At 40.2% G+C, this 19,744-nt stretch overlaps 2 protein-coding genes across 2 annotated transcripts; both read left to right on the plus strand.

Annotated features, from left to right (window-relative positions):
* Positions 1-1,141: 1,141 nt before the first annotated feature.
* tradd (TNFRSF1A associated via death domain) lies at positions 1,142-9,654 on the plus strand. Its single transcript, XM_022744543.1, has 5 exons — positions 1,142-1,192; positions 5,125-5,278; positions 5,406-5,686; positions 6,945-7,092; positions 8,838-9,654. The coding sequence occupies exons 2-5, from the start codon at positions 5,128-5,130 to the stop codon at positions 9,134-9,136; spliced, it is 879 nt and encodes a 292-aa protein (XP_022600264.1). The 5' UTR covers positions 1,142-1,192; positions 5,125-5,127; the 3' UTR covers positions 9,137-9,654.
* A 2,512-nt stretch (positions 9,655-12,166) lies between these two features.
* Positions 12,167-19,592, plus strand: LOC111222288 (guanine nucleotide-binding protein G(o) subunit alpha-like). Its single transcript, XM_022745975.1, has 8 exons — positions 12,167-12,644; positions 12,785-12,827; positions 15,719-15,860; positions 16,191-16,351; positions 16,448-16,576; positions 16,708-16,837; positions 17,582-17,735; positions 17,854-19,592. The coding sequence occupies exons 1-8, from the start codon at positions 12,527-12,529 to the stop codon at positions 18,039-18,041; spliced, it is 1,065 nt and encodes a 354-aa protein (XP_022601696.1). The 5' UTR covers positions 12,167-12,526; the 3' UTR covers positions 18,042-19,592.
* The last annotated feature ends 152 nt before the right edge of the window (positions 19,593-19,744 follow it).

Below are 19,744 nucleotides of genomic sequence, written 5' to 3' on the forward strand. Positions count from 1 at the left end.
ATTTTTTCCGAACACATTTTAAGGTAAATTCTATCACATGGCAATATGTTTTTAAGAATCCTTTTGTTATCAATTTATCCAGCAAATATGTATTCCCTCTTCCAACATGTACCTGAATCTAACATGTAACATGAATCTGGCAAAACCTCTTCCATGGCAATTTATTTATTTGTTATTCTGTAATGTTTGCCAAGAAAATGATGTCAGGTATGTCTCCATAAAGAATGCATGCTGAAATGCCACTACTAAGGTTGTAACTAATTATTGTTTTTATTATGGATTAATCATTTACTCAATTATTTGTTAGAAAAATTCAAATTGCTTGTTTTGTCTGACCAACAGTCCATACTCAAAGATATTAAATTTATAATGATATAAAACAGAGAAAAAAAACAAAAAATCCTCACATTTGACAAACTGAAATTCAGTTATCAAAATAGTTGGTGAGAAAATTTCTGTCAATCGACTAATTGATTAATTGACCACTCATTACAGTACCACTGACTTTTAAAAGTTCCTCTTGTAATTCATTGTTGTCACTTAATTGGTCTGTCAAAGCCATATCTTCTGTCCCAAGGCTGGATTACAAGCACCAGGTTTACTCTATTATTTGGGTCTACATCATTTGATTAATTACAAATTTGTTAAAATTCTTCCACAGGGCCCCTCAGGAGGTGAATGTGGCCATGTAATGACCTCCTTTGCATTTTTAGGGTTTTTCAGCAGTTAATCAGTTAACATGAGTGGAAACAGTTTATATAACCACAGAAACATGGGGCCTGTACGTCTTACACAGGGAAGTAGAGAAAATACAGCTTTTAAACTAAATCAATCACAGTTTTTTTCACTAGACCAAGCAGCCTGTCGCCTTAAATCGCTTCACTGATCCGTTTTACCACTTCAATAATAATGTTTCAGACGTTGGTAATCACAACAGTTCAAAGATATGTAATTGAAATGCTTTGGCCTACATATGAATGTCTACAGTAAAAAAAAAAAAAAAAAAACGTAAAGAAAAAAACATTTCCTTCCTGTCATGATTTTTTCCCCGGGCGGCATGTTGTTTATTTCCACCAATCAGAGCGCGTTTTTATTTCTGCTCAGCCAATGGGTGGCCAGGAAGTTCTCAATGTGTCAGTGGGTGTGATCTCTCAGGAAGAAGCGTAAGCGAACAATATAACAAAGTTTTAAGGTAAGTTTGTACCGACTTTAACTAAGATTTCCTTCGCACTCAATCAAAACAACAACATGTCTGCCTGCTCCGGTGTCTTAGAGCTGTTCAATAAACACTTCAACCGTTTGTTTGGCCGATGTTTTACGGCAGTTGAGTCTGCTGAACGTGAGGTTTACCCACACGAACCGTACTCTCTCTCCAAAACACACCAAAATCCCTTCATGTTTTCATCTTTCTAACATAACTCTTTGAAATGTGAGAGTTATCAAGTAGACAGGCTGCTGTCTCCGGTTGGCCGAATCAAACTACAATACAGGTATAAAATTCTTGAAACAAAAAAATCACACCTGGTGCAGGTAACTAGCTAACTTCACGTGTTATAGCCATAAATCACGTGTACGCCTGGCCGGATTAACACCCTGAAATGTGTTATTGGGCTCCTATTTACTCCCACTGTACATGTCAGTTTTATTATTTACCCAGTAACCAACCAATGCTTTAGAGACGGAGAAAGAATAGTAGATTAATTGATTAGTCGATTAACAGAAAAGTAGTTGGCTGAAATTTTGATTTATTTATCTATTTAGTAATTTATTTGTCCATTGAATGTATCCTTTTCAGCATAAGTGGTTTGTAACACACTTTAATGCAGTTGTAAGTGTTGTAAGGCCGGTGTGTAAACAGATGATGACAATATTGTACTAATATTGTAGTAGTAATTGTAGTAGTAGTTGGAATTGTAGCACTACAAAGTAATTAATAATATTAGTCTGAATTGGAAAAGTAATACGCATTCACTCATACTTCACATTGATAAAAACTGATTAATGTCATTATTTTATATTATAACACATTATATCATGTTAGAAGCCATTTGTTAAATGTTTATATATTTCTCATGCTTAAAAGTGGACTTGAAGTAAAGTTTTACCTTCTAAAACTATGATACTTTAAAGGCTTGGTTCACTTTTTTAAAAAAAAGTTTTGTTTAAAACAATACACGTTCATGTATGTTGAAAGCATTAATATTCACTGTATGTTCCTCTTGTCCGCACTGGCTGTAAAGACATCTCCTCCTAATGTCTAACTGATGGAGGATAAAATCCACAGCCCTCATTCTTTGCAAAAATCCTTTCTAAACTTCAACTGTGAGGCTTAGACAAACTTAGTGAATATTTTCAAAGCTACTGCCTTGTTGTAGGAAGATCCCTCTGTGTTGCTCTGTGTCCTCTGCAGCTCAGCAAGAACACAAATCTTTGAACACGCAAAAGGAATAAAAAAAAAAAAAACGTTGGAAGATACTGACTTGAACACAGATTACTTGAAGCCTCATATTAGCTTCAGCTGATGTTTTGAATTCACTTTTATAAAGGCCATTTTGCTTTTGTGTTGACAATTTTTCTGTTGATTGATTAAGTGATCAATTATTTTAGTGCGGTACATTCTCCTGTGGTCATGATATAGGTTCCTTGTTGTGATTCATTGTTGTCACTTACCTTGTCTGTCGAATTGTGGTTTATAGAACAGACAGTTCCTGGTGAAATCACGCCAGTGCCTTAAGGAAAACATCTCTTTGTGGCCAGTATGGACAGGAGGAAAGATTACTCTGACTAGTAAATCTTTCTACGTATATTCAGTATATATACAGGTGGTCCCAAATGTCCAACTTTTGGTCCCATCTTTGTATATATTTTATATATTCAAATGTGAGAGCTCTACTTGTCTCTGATTATATATCATTATAAATTGTTGGTTGGACAAAATGAGCAATTTGAACATGTCAACTTTGACAACTGTCACAACTTTTTGACATTTTATGGATTACGTGCTTCATCACATTTTGAATCAGAAAAGAATTATTAGTGGTAGCCCTACAATTATTTATATTTGATTGTGTGTGAGTTCACTTCATATCAAGCCGTTATCTACATCGTTAGTTTAACTCTGGAGCTATCAAACACTAAAGACAATACAAAACAGGTGAAAACAAACAAGATCATCACAGTGAGGTGAAATGATTAATTTGTGGAAGCAAGTTCATGTGTGAATCAATTATTTTTTCACCTGAATGTCAGACGGACTGTCCAGGGAATACTAGAGGTTGTCTTTTGGCAGCAAAAGCTAAATGATATATTTTAAGCTCCTGATGATCACTTAATCCTCATACAGCTGGTGAATTAATCTCACAGTATACTTCCAGAGTACCGGTAGATAGGATAGCATATAATTACATACTGGCTAAGTTGTGGAGATTCCTGTAGACCCAGTAGCCAAACATACTGTGTATTAGTGAAATATGAGGACATGCATATAATCCAGCTGAGAGGATGCTCTTTCCACGCAGAGCGCTGTGCATCCTGTGCATGGAGACACCACCAAGAGAGACCTAGCAGGCTTCAGTGGTTCATCCAGAGCACAGGAGTTAGGGGCTGGACTGGGGGAGGGGAGGACTGAGATTAAACATGTTTTTATGTAATGAGGGTTTCAAAGGGAGGTTGGGGTAAAAAAGGATAAGGTGGAGTGAGGCCACAACAACCAGGGACCACTACGACAGAAGTGGTTTTAACTCCAGGAATAAACATATTTTTGGCTGTGTCTGGTCCAGGCAGTTGGATTTAGTGAGGAGGTTATATGATTTATTTTTCTCATCACTTGGTGAGAAGTCATTGGAAACTGTATCTTCTGCACCAGATGAAAGGACAGATATATTTAACAGCAGTTTATCACGTCTCAAGTTCAGGATCTGATGAAGAAGTCAGTGCTATGTGCCGTGTAACTGAGATGTTTTTGTCACCATTCGTTTTTAAAAAAAAAATATATTGGTGTGCTATTAATCTATTGATAATTTTTTGCGAGGTTGATTAATCTTTTAGTTTATATCATGCTATCACAATTTAACAGAGCCACAGGTGAGGTCTTTTCTTCCACAAACAGACCAAATTTTGTGATGTTTAATTTACAATGATAGAAAACAGAGAAAAGCAGAAAATCCTGAGGAACCAGCGAGTGTTTGGTGACTCAATCAATTATCATAATAGTTGACAATTGATTTACTGATTATCAAATAATCATCTAATACATTGTATGCCCCTTAGAAAGCGCTCTACCTGGGTCCCTCAGAAGTCCATTCTCAAATATTATCTAATCCAATCTTAATCTTTTGGCAGTGTTGATCTTTGGGGGTTTAAGTTTTTTAATCTTATAATCTGGTATGGTTATAGTATTATGTAATAATACTTATCAAAAAGCCTTCAACTTTGTTATAAAAGCAGTCACTTATGATAAACCCAGTTGTATTGATCAACCCACTTTACAGAGGAGAAATGGTGTAAGACTATACAGCAGTCATACAGACGGGGGAAATAAAAAAAAGACTTTGTCAGTCCCCTGAACAGTTCACTGACCCCAGGATACACAAGCAAACTAAAACTGAAAGTGTAATGAGACATCTTAAAAAAAAACAGAGAAAAAGTTAATTGACTTTTGATAGGAGAGAGGGAACCTGGAACCCTGACATCCCTGGAGAAAATGTGGTAAAATCTAAATGTTTAATGGGAATGGAAAGCGTCCTGATTTCTCTGTGAAGGCAATGAAAAATGCACATGATAATTGAGAGGATGGTAAATTCTTGAACTTCAGAAATCTCAGTGTCACAGGAGGCTATTTGATTACTTGTAAAACCCCTCAGGGTCTTTTTACATGTGTGAAGTTAATGGGTCCAACAGATACTGTTGGGGACAATGACATGGCAGCATCTTCAGCCCCAGTCATTGTTATGTATGATGTTCCAGGGTATTTTACAGCAGCTCGACACACTAATGCTTCTTTTGCTTTAACTCATCACTATATAATTTTAGTGTCTTTGTAGACTTGTTTTTGTCACAGAGGATGCTTTGATATTGTCTGCTCACTAGTCGAACCATGTCCCATGTGTCTCAATTTGTGTTCAGAGAATGGCGGACAAGACTGTGGATCGTGGGCCATGGACAGGGTGTGCAGTTATGTTTCTGCAGTCGCTCTGCCCCCGTGTGAACCTGCTCTCTCTCTACAAAGACCAACAGGGAAAGTTCATCATTTTCAAAGTCATCAAGCTGACACTTATAGGTAGCACTGGCATTTTTGTTTGGACCTATTAGGCATGTGTAGTATGCTAATTAAGATGGAAGAAGCATTTATAATTGCATAAATGCATTTTCTTCATCTTTTATTAATGAGCATTTTCCATGGTCAGATTCTGCAGGAGGTCTGGGGGGTTACGAGATACTGAAGGTCCATGACGCTGATCCCTTCCTGGGGGTGGAGGTGAAGTTTGTGGACGTGGCAGCATGTCAGCAGTTCCTAGAGAGCTACAGCTCTGGAGCAGTGCGCCAGTCTCTCTCGCAACACGCCTGCCGGCTTCTTGCTCTGCCCCAAGAGTTAACAGTGGAAACCCAGCTCAAGGCCAGCACACACATCCTGGATCTCTATCTGGACAAGCTGGAACTTTGCCTACAGCACATCCACCTTTCACAGGTATGCTCCCTATTTCTGTTTATTCTTTTCACTTCTTTTATTCAGCCTGACAATGTATTCATATTCACATCAGTAAAACGTGACTGTATCCATCCCTCTATTGTTATTTGAAGTTGACATTTAAGATGTGGTTTCTAGGAGCATGTACCTTATTGTTTTTCACACTCGTCTAACAAATGCAGTATACAGTAAAACTGAATAGACCCTGCAAAATATCACTAAAATGTTAAATTATTCAAAAATGTACCATCTTACAATAATCACATTATTTTTAAGTTGAAGTATAGTGTATTTGACCTTATGTATAAGTAAAAACAGACAAGTTAGATACAACTACATTGAAAGCACAACCTCAATGCAACAGAGGTGAGTTCACCAGCTGCAATATAACTGATCACACCTGTGATTTCTAGTTAAAGCAAACTGCATGAACAAGGTTATAAAAGAACCTGTGAACAGCGAAGCTTCCTCACTGTTGCCCTGGGGTGTGTCTAGTGCATCACGGCTCCACATGGTAAGAAACTAAGAGACTTTATAAAGAATGGAGAAGGTTCAAGAACAACAACAGCCTACTGATCATAAGGTTAAACGCAGCTGTAGCAGTGGTGAGAAGGTATAGGAGGAGTCACACTACCAATAACAGAAGGCTCAGTGGCTGACCTAAAAAAAAATGATGCCACGCATAATCACTATTTACACAACCTTGCATTAAAAAATGGACGGATCAGTGCTTCTGACTTGGTACAATAGTCATCTGTTTCAGTGACTGATCAGACAGTGTAAAGGACATTGCATAAAGTCCACTCCATGGACAGTGTCCAAGAAGAAAAACCATTGCTCACTAAACAGCACAAAACTACAAGATTAAACTTTGCCAAAGAACATGAAAAGAAAATTAATTAATATTGGCAGCTCATTAAGAGTTACAGCAACTCCAGCAGCTGTGTCTCCAGTTGTCTGTCACTAAGTTTCACGAATGAAGTCAATGTGGTTCATTCTGTATACAGTTAGAGTGTAGTGTAGAGATAGGACACAGAGTCAGTATTTATTTCTCTAATTTTCATAGGTAAGTGGGAGTCAGTGTGTGAACTCTTGTCTTGATGAATAAAGCACAGGTGGAGAACAGGGGAGTCCTGTGGTGTCAGGACGTTCACTCAAACATAAACAAAAGTAATTTTAGCTGCTCTCAGAAAGAGCGTAACCTGAATGTTCTCATTCATTTTATTCAATTTAAGTGATCTTTGTCATTTTGTATCAGCCGGAGCGCCTGCGCGATGAAGAGATCGATCGTCTGGAGGAGCAGCTGCAGAGTCAGGCCCTTGGTCCTGCCCCACAATCCACCGTCATCACACAGGAAGAGCCTTCTGTCCCCAGCAACTGCTTCAAGTTTCAGAATAAAGTGTTTGGTGAGTCAAGATGACCATTTTTTTTACTTTTGAGTCTTGTGTAGTGCGTCCTTCACTAGCTGAAAAAGTGGAGACTAAAATGTTTATCAGATAAAGAGATTTTTTTCCTTCGGTTTGAGGTGCTTGATGAAATTTAATAGATTCACCTAAAGCCCATATGACACACTACATCACCTCCAGTCATTTTCTTTTCATTTTATACTGATTTATTATCTTTCAGTCAGCCATTCGGTTCAGTTTATTTCAACAGTGTGTTACAGGGAAATAGCAGAGACAAGGTTGTAATATGTGATCCATGATAGTGAACATCAGGTTGCAGAGATTGAGAGTTGTTGATCTGCAGTCAAAAAGCAACTTTTTTTAATCTGAGAAGTTCCCGTTTTCACAACATTCATCTTTGCTGATTGATTGTTCTGCATTAGATTTTCTTACAGCATATGAATTCAGCGCTGCTGTCAGGGGACTCTCTAATCCAACCTTTTATAAACTGACGGTCAGTCTATGGGAAGAGATTAGCGCCTGCAGATAATGTATTTGGGTTGCATTGATTTAGATTTGTCGAGGTCATAATGAACTGTTAAGTCAACATTAACTGATGAGGCACTTGAAAGTGAATTTGATCTTCTTATTTACTTGATTTTTGGGTTTTAGATTTAGATTCAGCTTCCTCAGACAAACTACTGTATCTGGCATAAGAGACTTGTGTTCCCTGAGTCCCTCCTTCAAGGCCTCCAACAGTCCTGCCTGTCCTGGTTTCAAGCTAATGTAGCTGCAACTATATGAATGCAACTGTGAACAAAATGTGTTGGCATTTTTTCAAAGCAACCACTTTAAACCTCAAGCTGTGAAACTTGTCAAACACCTCAGTATTGTGAGTAAAATTAAGAATATAGTCCAGAGGGCTGCTGCAACAGAGGAGCAGCTCTTAACACTGAAATGAAATAACCAACCTCACATTAACTTTGTCTTGTGGGATTTGTAAATTGATGATGGTGGTTTTGATGGGACAAGGGACAGTGGGAAAATAGAGATACTAGCCACTAGAGATATCTACTGAAATTTCTTATTTTATTTTATTTTTTTATTTTTTTTTTATTTTTCTTATTTTTAAGCAGCAAAGATCTGGTACAGACTTTGAGTCTGTATTCAAAATATATTTTCCTCAAAAATTGTTAGTGACCCAAACAGTGCAAAAATGGCAGTGGTTATTGGACTTAGAAACAAGACCTCAGGGGTGTTTCGATAGCTGAATTGTTAGAGCGCCTACCACGAGGTCGCAGATGCCCTGAGTAGTGAGTCCCTGATTTGACTCACTGGCTGGCCGGACTGTTGACTGTTGTCATTCCCCTGCTCTCTATCCCAGCGTTTCCCATCTGACTTTACTATCCTATCCAATAAAGGCATAAAAAAAGAAACCCTACTTCAAATACATGCGAATGTTGCTTTGTATCTTCTGGATGTGTGAATTAGGTACTTTATTGTGTGGTAATATGTCAGTGTTGTGTTTGTTCCACTGTCCCCAAGTGGCAAAAAAACAACCAATACTGCTACTTTAATGCATTGTTAATGGGAAAAAGCTGCTACTGTACAAAATCTGTTAATGTCCTTCAAGGTTAAGACTGCAGATCTGTAATTTATTCTGGGAAACTTTTACTGTTTGCACATAAATCGTAGTTAATTAATCACAGTTAAGTATAGTTTACATTAATGTTTTTTTCTTCATCCTTTATCCTTTGTTCCATCAGAGGACCGAATGCTGACAGCAGCAGATGTTCAGAGCTTTTCTAACGGAGTGGGCCGTCAGTGGAAACATGTAGGGAGGGCCCTGGGGAAAAGCTGCCGGGCTCTGAAGGGTCCGGCCATAGACAACCTGGCCTACGAGTATGAGAGAGAAGGGCTGTATGAGCAAGCCTATCAGCTGCTCAGCCGCTTCATCCAGGCGGAGGGGAGAGCGGCCAAGCTGAGCCGGCTGGTCAAAGCACTGGAGGACTGCAAACTCACCAGCCTGGCTGAAAATATTCTGGACATACAGCCACGAGAGTAACATAACTGTGCTTTTGTTCTGCGTGTACGAGTCGTGAAAACTGAGGGGGACAGGTCCTCCCTACATGAGGAGAGGTTGACTTTGTCCTGCCTTCTTTTATAAACAGTATGTCTGTTCTTGGTGGCGTCTGTCTCTGTCTGTCATCCTCACGTATAAAATCATTCCTGTGTGTGTGTGTGTGTGTGTGTGTGTGTGTGTGTGTGTGTGTGTGTGTGTGTGAGAGAGTGTCAGACATGGTAACATCTCTGTGAGAATTGAGTGATTCATATCTTGATTTGCTTTTCAATTATTAGTATTATTGATTACTGTTTTCATTTAGATGAAATGATCTGTCCTCACTGTTAAAAAAGATGCTGTCCTGAGTTTAAGGCACTGTTCGAGCTGTCATGTACCTCTTTTATTTCTGCTTTATAAGTCAATTTACAGATGGAACCGGTTGGGTCTTGTTACTAATGAGTGAACAACTGAAGGTTATTGATTTTTTTTTTTTTCTACAAAATGGGTGCATACAAATTAAATGGTTGTTAAAAAAAAAAAACAAGTCTTCATGTTTGTGTTTGATGCATTAGTGTAATTAAAATGAAAACATAATTTTGTCAAAATTCCCTCAGGTGCAATTTAGTGTTAATCCCCCTTGCCTACCATCACTCCCTGTCACTCACACACACGTGCACCTGCTCATGATTGAACTGCTGATTACTGATGTTGTCGCTGAGTGTGTATGTGCCTGCATGTGGCATGCTGTGGAAGCTTCAGGGCAGAAAGGTGGAGATTGGAGCAGAGGTCTGTGTGTGTGTGTGTGTGTGTGTGTGTGTGTGTGTGTGTGTGTGTGTGTGTGAGAGTGAGAAGGTTTTATCTCAGCCTGGTTGTCAAAGAGGAAATTCACTGATGGATAGAGTCTGCTGGTTTCATTCAGGGTCCACTGCGAAAAGCCCAACCCCCCCTTTTACTCCACTTGACCGTCCGTCCAGATGTGATGTGTGGATTAGAAGCTTTTACCACACACAAACACTTATTTCTGCTTTATGTTTGGGCCACAACCCCCAGCATAGACATACACAGTTCTATAAATTGTGATAATCGCACACATTTTGCTTAGGCTGTAACCACGGCTGTAATTACCACTGAAGAAACTGAGATTGTGTCAGTTTGTTTCAGGGGATTTATGCCATTATCTACCAGGCTGTGGAAGACATTGTGACATTATTCTACACTTATACAAATATTACATATGTTGGGTTTTTTTTAAAGCTGAATGTTATTCAAGACTAAATATGTTAAAGTTTCATTATCTTTTTGGCAAAAAAATAAGTATTCATACCTGGCAGTGCAGAAAAGGCAGCTTTAAACAACTGTCAGACCACAACGAAGGTGGTTAAAATTAAATGATTAAGAAAAAACAAACAAAAAGTATTTTTTCATTCCTTTTTAATAGTTTGGTTGGCGGCTAGTCCATAATTTCTTATTTGGCTGGTTAAATATGGTGTGTGTCATTTCAATAGTCAGGGATGCAACTGTGAAGAAGTTGCTAACACACACACACACACACACACACACGCTCACTTGCATGCACACACACACCAGATCACATTTGCTTATGATCTGTAGAGGTTGAGAGTGAAGTACTCAAAAAGCCTACTGCACCTCAACACAATTTTGTATTTGACTTATTTACATTTAATGGTACTTTATAATTATATTCCACGACACTTAAGAGGGAATATTTTACTTTTTACTACTTAACATCTATTTGGCAGCTACATGTTACTTTGTAGGTTTTATAGAATATGATGCACTGGTACAGATTTTTGCTTTTGATACTTGTCCTGTAAGTATTTTACTGCTAACAGTTACAGTATGTACTTTTAATTTTTACCTGCAATGAAGTACTCTGTATACTATAGTAATCTGAATACTAAGACTGATATGATAATTATTACATTATTATTACTAAAGCGTCAGTGTGTAAGCAGAATTTCACTGTAGTACCTGCTCGAGATGGTGATAATTTAAACTGCTTTATATACAGTTATGTAATTTTGGTCCAGTGGTTCCCAGACTAGGGGTCGGGACCCTCTGAAGGGTCACTGCAGATAAATCAGGGGTGAGATGATTAATGGGAGGGGACAGAGGAAAAAACATATGTGATGCACAGACCTTTTCTCAGTGTTTAAGACTTTTCTCTAATCTTTGCTCTTTTGTGAAATACTGGATCATTTTACATCTTTGTGCCTTTAATGATTATTAAAAGGAAACCATCTGAGAAGCTCAGAGGGGAACTGTCTCTGTAGTGGATCTGCTACAACTCATAGACATCAGAAACATGACAGGGGTCCCCAACTAGACACTTGGTGAACTGATCATGTTTTTAATCATGAACGTTTTAATCTAGTAACCAGTAACTATAACTGTCAAATGAATGTGATGGGGTGAAACGTACATATAATACTTCCCAATTCTTCCCTGTAGTAAAGTAGTATAGGCCTAAAGTAAAATAAAATGTAAATACTCAGGTTAAGTGGCCTAAAAGTACATCAAATGTGTATTCAAATACAATAGTGAAAAAACTTTATTAAAACAGGTAGCAAGTAAAAATAACAATGTGTAAAAAAAAAATTAAAGAAAGACAGAAAGAAAGCATTTTTTTTGTTAGTAATTCAGCTATAGATGAAATGTTTTGTCATATAGACACATTTTCCCTTTTGCTTGTAAATTTTGTATTTACAAATATAATTTTTCCATATTAATGTAAATGTAGTTTGGTGTTGACATGATTAAATGTCGGTGCACTCCTCGAGAAGGCACGAGTATCAGTGTTTTAACCACGGCACGGTTTGCACCGACACCAGGAGACAGGAGGACATCTCCCATCTGAAGTCTCTCCAATGTGAATAATCTTTCACAGGCCGTGATTAAACCTCGGCTGCTCTGACGTCAGCCAGATTGTCTGCGGTAGGTGAGTCTCGCGCGGACAGCCCTGCTCCGTGCTCTCGCGCCCCTCCTGCCTGCCTTCGTGAACACATACGATGAAATCGCTCGCGCTCGCTGTCATCATCATCAGCGCCGCCCTGTAGAGAGAGAGAGAGAGAGAGAGAGAGAGAGACACCCCCTCCCCACCTAACAACAACCCCAACCCCGTAGGCTCGAGCACAACGACCCCACCCCCCAACCCCCTCTGAGAGAGGGGACGGAGAGAGACACACACTCAGAGTCACGGAGAAAAGAGCGTCTCTGGATCCCGGCTCTGTTCTGCCCTCAATCCGGGCCTAATGCTGTAGCAGACCGCGCAGAGGAGCGAGTGAGAGACATCGCGCTGATTGAGAGTCGGTGAGGGACAGGGCGGACAGGGCGGACCGGAGCGACGACGGGATTGTTCATTCGCCTGGAAACATGGGATGTACACTGAGCGCCGAGGAGCGCGCAGCTCTGGACCGGAGCAAGGCCATCGAGAAAAACCTGAAGGAGGACGGGATGGTCGCCGCCAAGGACGTCAAACTGCTTCTGCTCGGTAAGAGAAGAGCCTCTCCGGCCGTGGGGCTGCTGCGCCTCGGCTCGGTGTTGCTTGTGGTGGGACTGCATGGGGCGGAGGTGCTCTCCGTGGTACTGATTTCACTGCCGGCTCTCACTCTGCCCTCCGTTTCTCCACAGGCGGCGGAGAGTCCGGCAAAAGCACCATCGTCAAACAGATGAAGTGAGTGTCCTTTTTATCGTTTATTTTAACCCTCCTCTACACAGCCAGAGTAAAAGGCCCGAGATTGCGCCTCCCTTATCTGTGCTAAGGCAGGTTGAGCCGCCATGTTTCGAGAGGCCATAGCCCCGGAGGAGTGCCGGTGACTCGAGCACCTCGTGCAGACAGACATTGAGGCTGCGGAGGCCGCACCGGTGCGTCCCAGGGTGCTGTTCACTGCCTGGGTGCTGAAATGTAGTTAACGAGGGTTTTACTTGACTACAGGGAGTGTGCGACTGGGGATATGTGGGTGTTGTTCCTCTCTCTCTCTCTCCCTCTCTCTCTCTCTCTCTCTCTCGCTCGCTCGCTCGCTCACTCGCTCGCTCTCCCTGTATGTGTGTGTGTGTGTTTGTGTGAATTACAGTGAGGTCACTACAGCTCCATTAGTGAATACCTCTGCTTTTAATCTTAATGGCTTTAAGTGCCCGATATCGCCGGGAGTACTTTGCCTATAAAGCGGATTTACGCAGAAATATGGCTTCTAAAACCGCATCTAAACCTTCCCCTGTCTAAGCTAAATCACTCTTTGATGTTTTAAATCACTGTTGTTGTTTTCTCTAAACCTCTTAGTTAAGTTTCTCGATGTTTCAGTCAGGAAAAGGCCCAGTCCATTGTATATTTTGTCCTGGGAAACATCTTTCCCAGTGTCTGTGGGCAGCACCGTGTCTCTCTCTCTCTCTGCCTCCATCCTGCTCGGCACATCCCGGCCTGCACTGCACTGACTGCGCCCAAGATGCCTCCTCCTCTTCCCATCACCTCATTACCCTCCCTGTGGTCTCTGGTTGTCCATAACTCAGTGCTCTGCCCTGAAGTCAAGACAGTGAGGCCAAATAGTGTTTACAAACACTCTTCATGGTTTGCTTTAGCCTAAGCAAGGAGCAGATGGATGGGTTTTACTACACACTGCAGGTCATAAACTTTAGGTATTGAAGGGTGAATTTAGTATGCTCTGCTGTGTTTTGTCCAATCTTCATCATCATCATCATCACATGCTGGTCCAGAGTTTATTTTGTTTGATCCAGGCCTGGCTGTGGTAGTGAAATGAGGTTGAGTGCTACAGTGAAACTGTACCTGATTGAGTTTCACCGCATTGTAGGTGTGAAAAGGAGAGGGAGGAAGAGAGAGAGAATCTGGGAGGCCAAGAGAAACAACTTTACAACAATTAAAAAAAAAAAGAAACTGTGAAAATGTGACATATAATGCAGGAGTATCACAGCACACAATGGAGAAGATGGATTATATGAATTAAACAAGAGGCAACTTCATTGACAGCAGACGTAGTACTTACCATGCTCGTCAGCTGCAGAAATGTCAGAGCGTCTATTTTTACACTTTTCAGACTCTGATTGGTCAGTGAAGTTTTCATCAACCGCACGTACTGTATATAGAGCTGAAATGATTAGTCCATGCAATTAAAAATTAATCTGCAACTATCTTGATCATCTATTAATCGTTTAAGCCATTTGTTAAGCAGAAGTGGCAAAAATTCACCACTTCTGACTTCATTAAATGTGAATATTTACTAGTTTTCTTCATCCAAAATGATATTAAGTTGAAGGTCTTTGAGGTTTTGGACTGTTGGTTGGACAAATCGAGCAATTTGAAAATGGGCAAACAATGATTCGAGAAAATAATGTGCAGATTAATTGATAATGAATGTATTTGTTAGTTGCAGCCTTATTGGTATATTAATCTAAACTTCTGTCTTTGGCTTATGAGGCTTATTCACTTATCATCCCTAATTATGTGCATTTTACAGACACTGAAACAACAGTTCCCCAGGGAAAATGTAAACCTAATGCCTAAAGATCCCAGTGCAAACGTTTGTCACAGTTACGATAGGTTGATTAATTGATTTGCTGATTGACAGAAAATTAATGAGAAACTATTTTTATGAATCAATAATTGTTTTAATCATTTGTTAAATACCAAACAGTTGCTGGTTCCTGTTCCTTAAATGTGAGGATTAGATGCTTTTCTTTGTCATACATGATAGTAAACTGAATGTCTTTGAGTTTTGGACTGTTGGTTGGACAAAAGAAAAACGATTGATCAGTCACTTGAGCGGAGTTAGTGGATGTGGTCTTTGATTCAGGCAGGGTAGTTGACCTCTGCTATAAAACATCTCTTCCTAACGTCCACTGCTGAGATGAATATAGGTAAAAAAAAACAGAATCCCTTATTTATTTTCCTCATCAATCATCAATCATTGATCACAAAGGACTCAAAGAGAAGATGTTGAACTTTAAATGTGGATTGCAAGTCAGTTTCAGGAAGATATGAGTGATTTTTTGTAGATTTAGTGTATGTGAGCTCAGGGTGAGGGTGCGCTGGTGGATAATTAATGTTGACTAGATTATAAGGAGTTTAACTGTGTTGTACTAAATGTAACAGCAGAGTCCTGTGTAGTGTGATTGATTAGTACTCTGTCTGGTTCCACTCCATTGCCCATCATTAATTATAAATGGCTTAAATATCACATTACCGTCTAAGTACAAATCACAGACTGAGAATGTGATCAATTTCTGTCCCATTACACACTGACACACTTTAAGATGCATTTTAGGTAAAGATGGTAGGAAGAAGGGAGAGAGCACTAAAAGATATGTGTGTTGTGTTTGATGCCAAGAAGGCAGGAACCCTCTATCACACACACACACTCTCACACACACACACACACACACACACACACACACACACACACACACATAGAGCTCAATAATCTGCCAAAACACGTGGAGCTTTTATTTTAAAAAAGAAAATTGTTTAAGTCTGCAGGAACATATGGACATATGTGACTTTTTCTGTTTAGTCCAAGCTTGTGTCTCTGTGCTAATATCTGTGCGCGCATGCAGGATTATCCATGAAGATGGCTTTTCTGGGGATGACGTGAAGCAGTATAAGCCTGTGGTCTACAGCAACACCATCCAGAGCTTGGCAGCCATCCTCCGAGCCATGGACTCGCTGGGCATCGAGTTTGGAGACAAGGATAGAAAAGTTAGTCTGACCTTTACTCCCCAGCTGAAATGATCGAGGCTAGAAACTTGATTTGACTGATCCAACCTTGAAATTTAGGGGTTAAAAATGTGATTCTGTTGATATAAATTACGATATCTGTGTGGGTTAAGATGTTTAGTTGATGACCCTCACATGGACTGGATGCTAGGTCAAACTACAACTGTCGCCACTCTTGGAAATATCTGATTTTGTAAAAAGCCCACAATACCATTACAATAGATAGATTACAATAGATAACATTACTAATGATAAATATACAGATATAATTTGGATCCTCTTCCTCTGACCTTATGAAATGTATTTGTCCAGGCTGATGCTAAGCTGGTTTGCGATGTGGTCAGTCGTATGGAGGACACAGAGCCGTACTCTGCAGAGCTTCTCACTGCTATGAAGCGTGTATGGGCCGACGCTGGGACTCAGGAGTGCTTCAGTCGTGCCCGGGAATACCAGCTTAACGACTCTGCTCAATAGTGAGTAGACCAAAACGATCATAAGAACATAAGAAAAAGAAAAACACTGGTCTTCCAATCCACAGTGTTGTTGATCTTCCTCTCTGCTGTCACCAGCTACCTGGACAGTCTAGACCGGATTGGGGCAGCAGACTATCAGCCCACAGAGCAGGACATCCTGAGAACCCGAGTGAAGACCACCGGAATCGTTGAAACCCACTTCACCTTCAAAAACCTACATTTCAGGTAGCAAGCGGAGAGACACCGCAGCATCGTAGCTTGTGACACCTTGGTCTTTTTTTGTTGGCATTTTGTCTTAGATTAGGTTCAGGGATTACAGCTCTTGCGCCTGAACTGACTTTTTGCACTTTTTCCAGGCTGTTTGACGTGGGAGGTCAGAGGTCAGAGAGGAAGAAGTGGATCCACTGCTTTGAAGATGTGACGGCCATTATCTTCTGTGTTGCTCTGAGCGGATACGACCAGGTGCTCCATGAAGATGAAACAACTGTAAGTGTGACTCCATTCATATAGTTTGAATCCCTCTGGTGCACAATTCATGGTGGGGCTTTGGCTCATGTTAAAGGCTGTGACTGGGACATGCTGATGCCATAGTGGTCAAGATGGATGCCATATGATCTCAATAACATTAGTTCAATTGTGGCTGGGGTCCTCAAGACGAGTATTTACAGACTGATGATGCCAAAAATTTATATTTTGTGTGTTTTGTATTTATTTGACAGTTTTCATAGAAAAGAGCTGCATGATTTCAGTGCCTCTCTCTGCATGAGTCAATTTTATTTATGCACAACAAATTGTTATGTATATAGCCCAGTTTCTGGTGGATGTTGTTTAACATTGGCCATGGTGGAGGTCTGCTCTCTCTGAATGCCACTCTAGTTGATTCATTTGGCCATTTTTTAATGGATTATTTTATTTTATTATTCATTTTTTATTGTATGTGTGTGTGTATGTTTTATATCAGGAGCTCGGGGTCAGGTTAAAATGAAAAATCTTCTAAGATGATTATTTGTTTTGTTCCTCACTGATGTTAAATAAAATCCAATCTTTGACAGATATACCTGTAACATCATCAGCAACTTTATTGTATTTGCTCAGTTGTACATTAAGCAGTCAGTCAAACTGTAAATTGGCTATATGCAGTGTTTACTCTGGTGTTTTGTTGTAACCTCACATCCTTAAGCTCTCTCCTCACTGTAACAGTAACTTCATTGTTGTTCATTTTTCCTGCAGAACCGCATGCATGAGTCGCTCATGCTCTTTGACTCCATCTGTAACAACAAATTCTTCATCGACACCTCCATCATCCTCTTCCTCAACAAGAAGGATCTGTTCGCTGAAAAGATCAAGAAGTCGCCGCTGACGATCTGTTTTCCAGAATACACAGGTGAGTCCCTTTATTTACATTCATTCTCAGTCAGAGCTGCACCCTGAGCAAAGTGATGAACGTCAGTCCCTCATGCTCTCTGGTCTCTTCTCTCTCTTTTTCCTCCACTTGTCTCCAGGTGCTAATACTTACGACGATGCTACGGCATATATTCAGGTTCAGTTCGAGAGTAAGAACCGCTCTCCCAATAAGGAGATCTACTGTCACCTGACCTGTGCCACAGACACAGGAAACATCCAGGTAGTGTTTGATGCCGTTACTGACATCATTATTGCAAACAACCTTAGAGGGTGTGGCTTATACTGAGGCCTGGCCAAGCACAGAGGTTGTCATGGAGAGTATGAGGTGTTAATAATGATAATTTTGATGATACTTAAACACATAAATATGTAATTCTACACGTCCAAATGGACCCAAAGAGCTGCCGTCAGACACCACACTGGATTATTGCCATGATTTCTTCCCTTCCTCTCATTTTGATTTCAGTATACAACCCCAGTTTTGTCATATCAAAATGTGTTTTTGAGCTGAATGTTTCATTTTTTTTTGTTGATGAATGTGTCAACAATCGGAAAGAAACAGAAGCGGCAGCACCAGGGGTTTATTCAGCTCGAGTCTTGTTTTGCAAAAACTCAGCCCAGAAATACATCACGAGGAGTGTGCAATGTCATTTTTAAGCACAACGTGGAATATTGTCCCATTCTTTATGTGACATTTTTTTATGTGCAAGTCTCGAGGCGTTTATATCTGTCCTGAATACAACCTCTGGTGCTCCGTTTGAAGAGCTGCTGTGTGTGTGAAGGTGGAGATGATTATGATGTTGGGGAGGTGCTGTACTCGTGGCTGAGGGTCATGGTTTGAAAGAAGGAGGCTATTTTAACTTTCAGAAGGGACAAAGCTCCCCTCTCCTTCAGTCCCACACATGACTGAGTAGCCTGCAGGTCTGTTCCACTCTCTGCTTTCTCTTTTACTTTAAAACATAATGAAAGAGACGATTCTTCTATTCAGAATGGCCGCCCATTGCCACTGGCCTCCTTACCCTGAGGAAACACCTATCAGCCAATGATATCTCAAAAAAAAAAGAAAAAAAAAGAAAAAAAAAAAAATCATATCGGTGCCAACCATCTGAGAACGACAGATCGGAACGACAGGGGATTAGGATCAGAAAAATCATAGCTCACTCTATCAACTAATATTATTTAAGTAAGAGATATAACATTTTATTATCATCGAATGATTTAATTATTTAACCTCATGCCCTACATGCCTCCTCCTACCTCCTGAAAATCCCGTGCCACATATTTATTTCCTGTCATGAAAAACTGGGGTACACGATACCTGTCTGCGGTTCAGAGGGTAGAAAGCAGCCCTCCAATGACATCTTGTTCTCTGTGTGGTGCTTTACCCTTCGATGTGAATCTGTGTAGAAATAGAAGACTGCACGAGGAGAACAATATTATTTGAGGCAGCCTCTGTCTGGGGGAGTTGGGGAGTTTTTTAACCCTCTTCTCCCCTGATCAGAAAACAGGGAACCATTATCCCCCGTCTGTCACATTTCTCTTTTCACAGAGAAAAAGTACAGCTCTCCATTTTCACCTGTGCACCCAGAAATTCATCTTCCCATCCCTGTATACTCTTACCTATCACATATCAGTCCCCGTATCCTATCTCCATTTTCACCTTAAAAGCACCGTACTGTATATATATATTATGATTATACCAGATTTTTTTTTTTACTGTGAATGTTTTTGTGCTGCACCCCATCCTATTCAGTAGTTTATTGGTTGCTCTCATGTGGAATGTTTGTGCTGAGCCAATCGAATGTTGTGTTTACATTAAAGCCACACTTTTCCTAACTATCCCCGTCTTTGTGGTCTGAGTCTGATTGCACTGGAGAAGGTTAAGAGGGCTGATAGCAAACAATCGCAGCACTGTCCTCTCAGCAGAAGTTTAAACACATACTGACCTGCTTCATCTGTACAGAGAATTCAGGTTAGACCAGGAAATTA

This window comes from Seriola dumerili, unplaced genomic scaffold (genome assembly GCF_002260705.1).
Source record: "Seriola dumerili isolate Sdu_G_001 unplaced genomic scaffold, Sdu_1.0 BDQW01000003.1, whole genome shotgun sequence".
NCBI classification, from domain to species: domain Eukaryota; kingdom Metazoa; phylum Chordata; class Actinopteri; order Carangiformes; family Carangidae; genus Seriola; species Seriola dumerili.

Excerpts from the sequence above, each read along its gene's own strand:
- LOC111222288 (XM_022745975.1), top strand. The coding sequence starts at position 12,527 with ATGGGATGTACACTGAGCGCCGAGGAGCGCGCAGCTCTGGACCGGAGC. Across the intron at positions 12,645-12,784 it reads CGTCAAACTGCTTCTGCTCG|GCGGCGGAGAGTCCGGCAAA; the intron begins GTAAGAGAAGAG and ends GTTTCTCCACAG. Across the intron at positions 16,577-16,707 it reads TTCAAAAACCTACATTTCAG|GCTGTTTGACGTGGGAGGTC; the intron begins GTAGCAAGCGGA and ends CACTTTTTCCAG.
- tradd (XM_022744543.1), top strand. The coding sequence starts at position 5,128 with ATGGCGGACAAGACTGTGGATCGTGGGCCATGGACAGGGTGTGCAGTT. Across the intron at positions 5,279-5,405 it reads CATCAAGCTGACACTTATAG|ATTCTGCAGGAGGTCTGGGG; the intron begins GTAGCACTGGCA and ends TTCCATGGTCAG. Across the intron at positions 7,093-8,837 it reads GTTTCAGAATAAAGTGTTTG|AGGACCGAATGCTGACAGCA; the intron begins GTGAGTCAAGAT and ends TTGTTCCATCAG.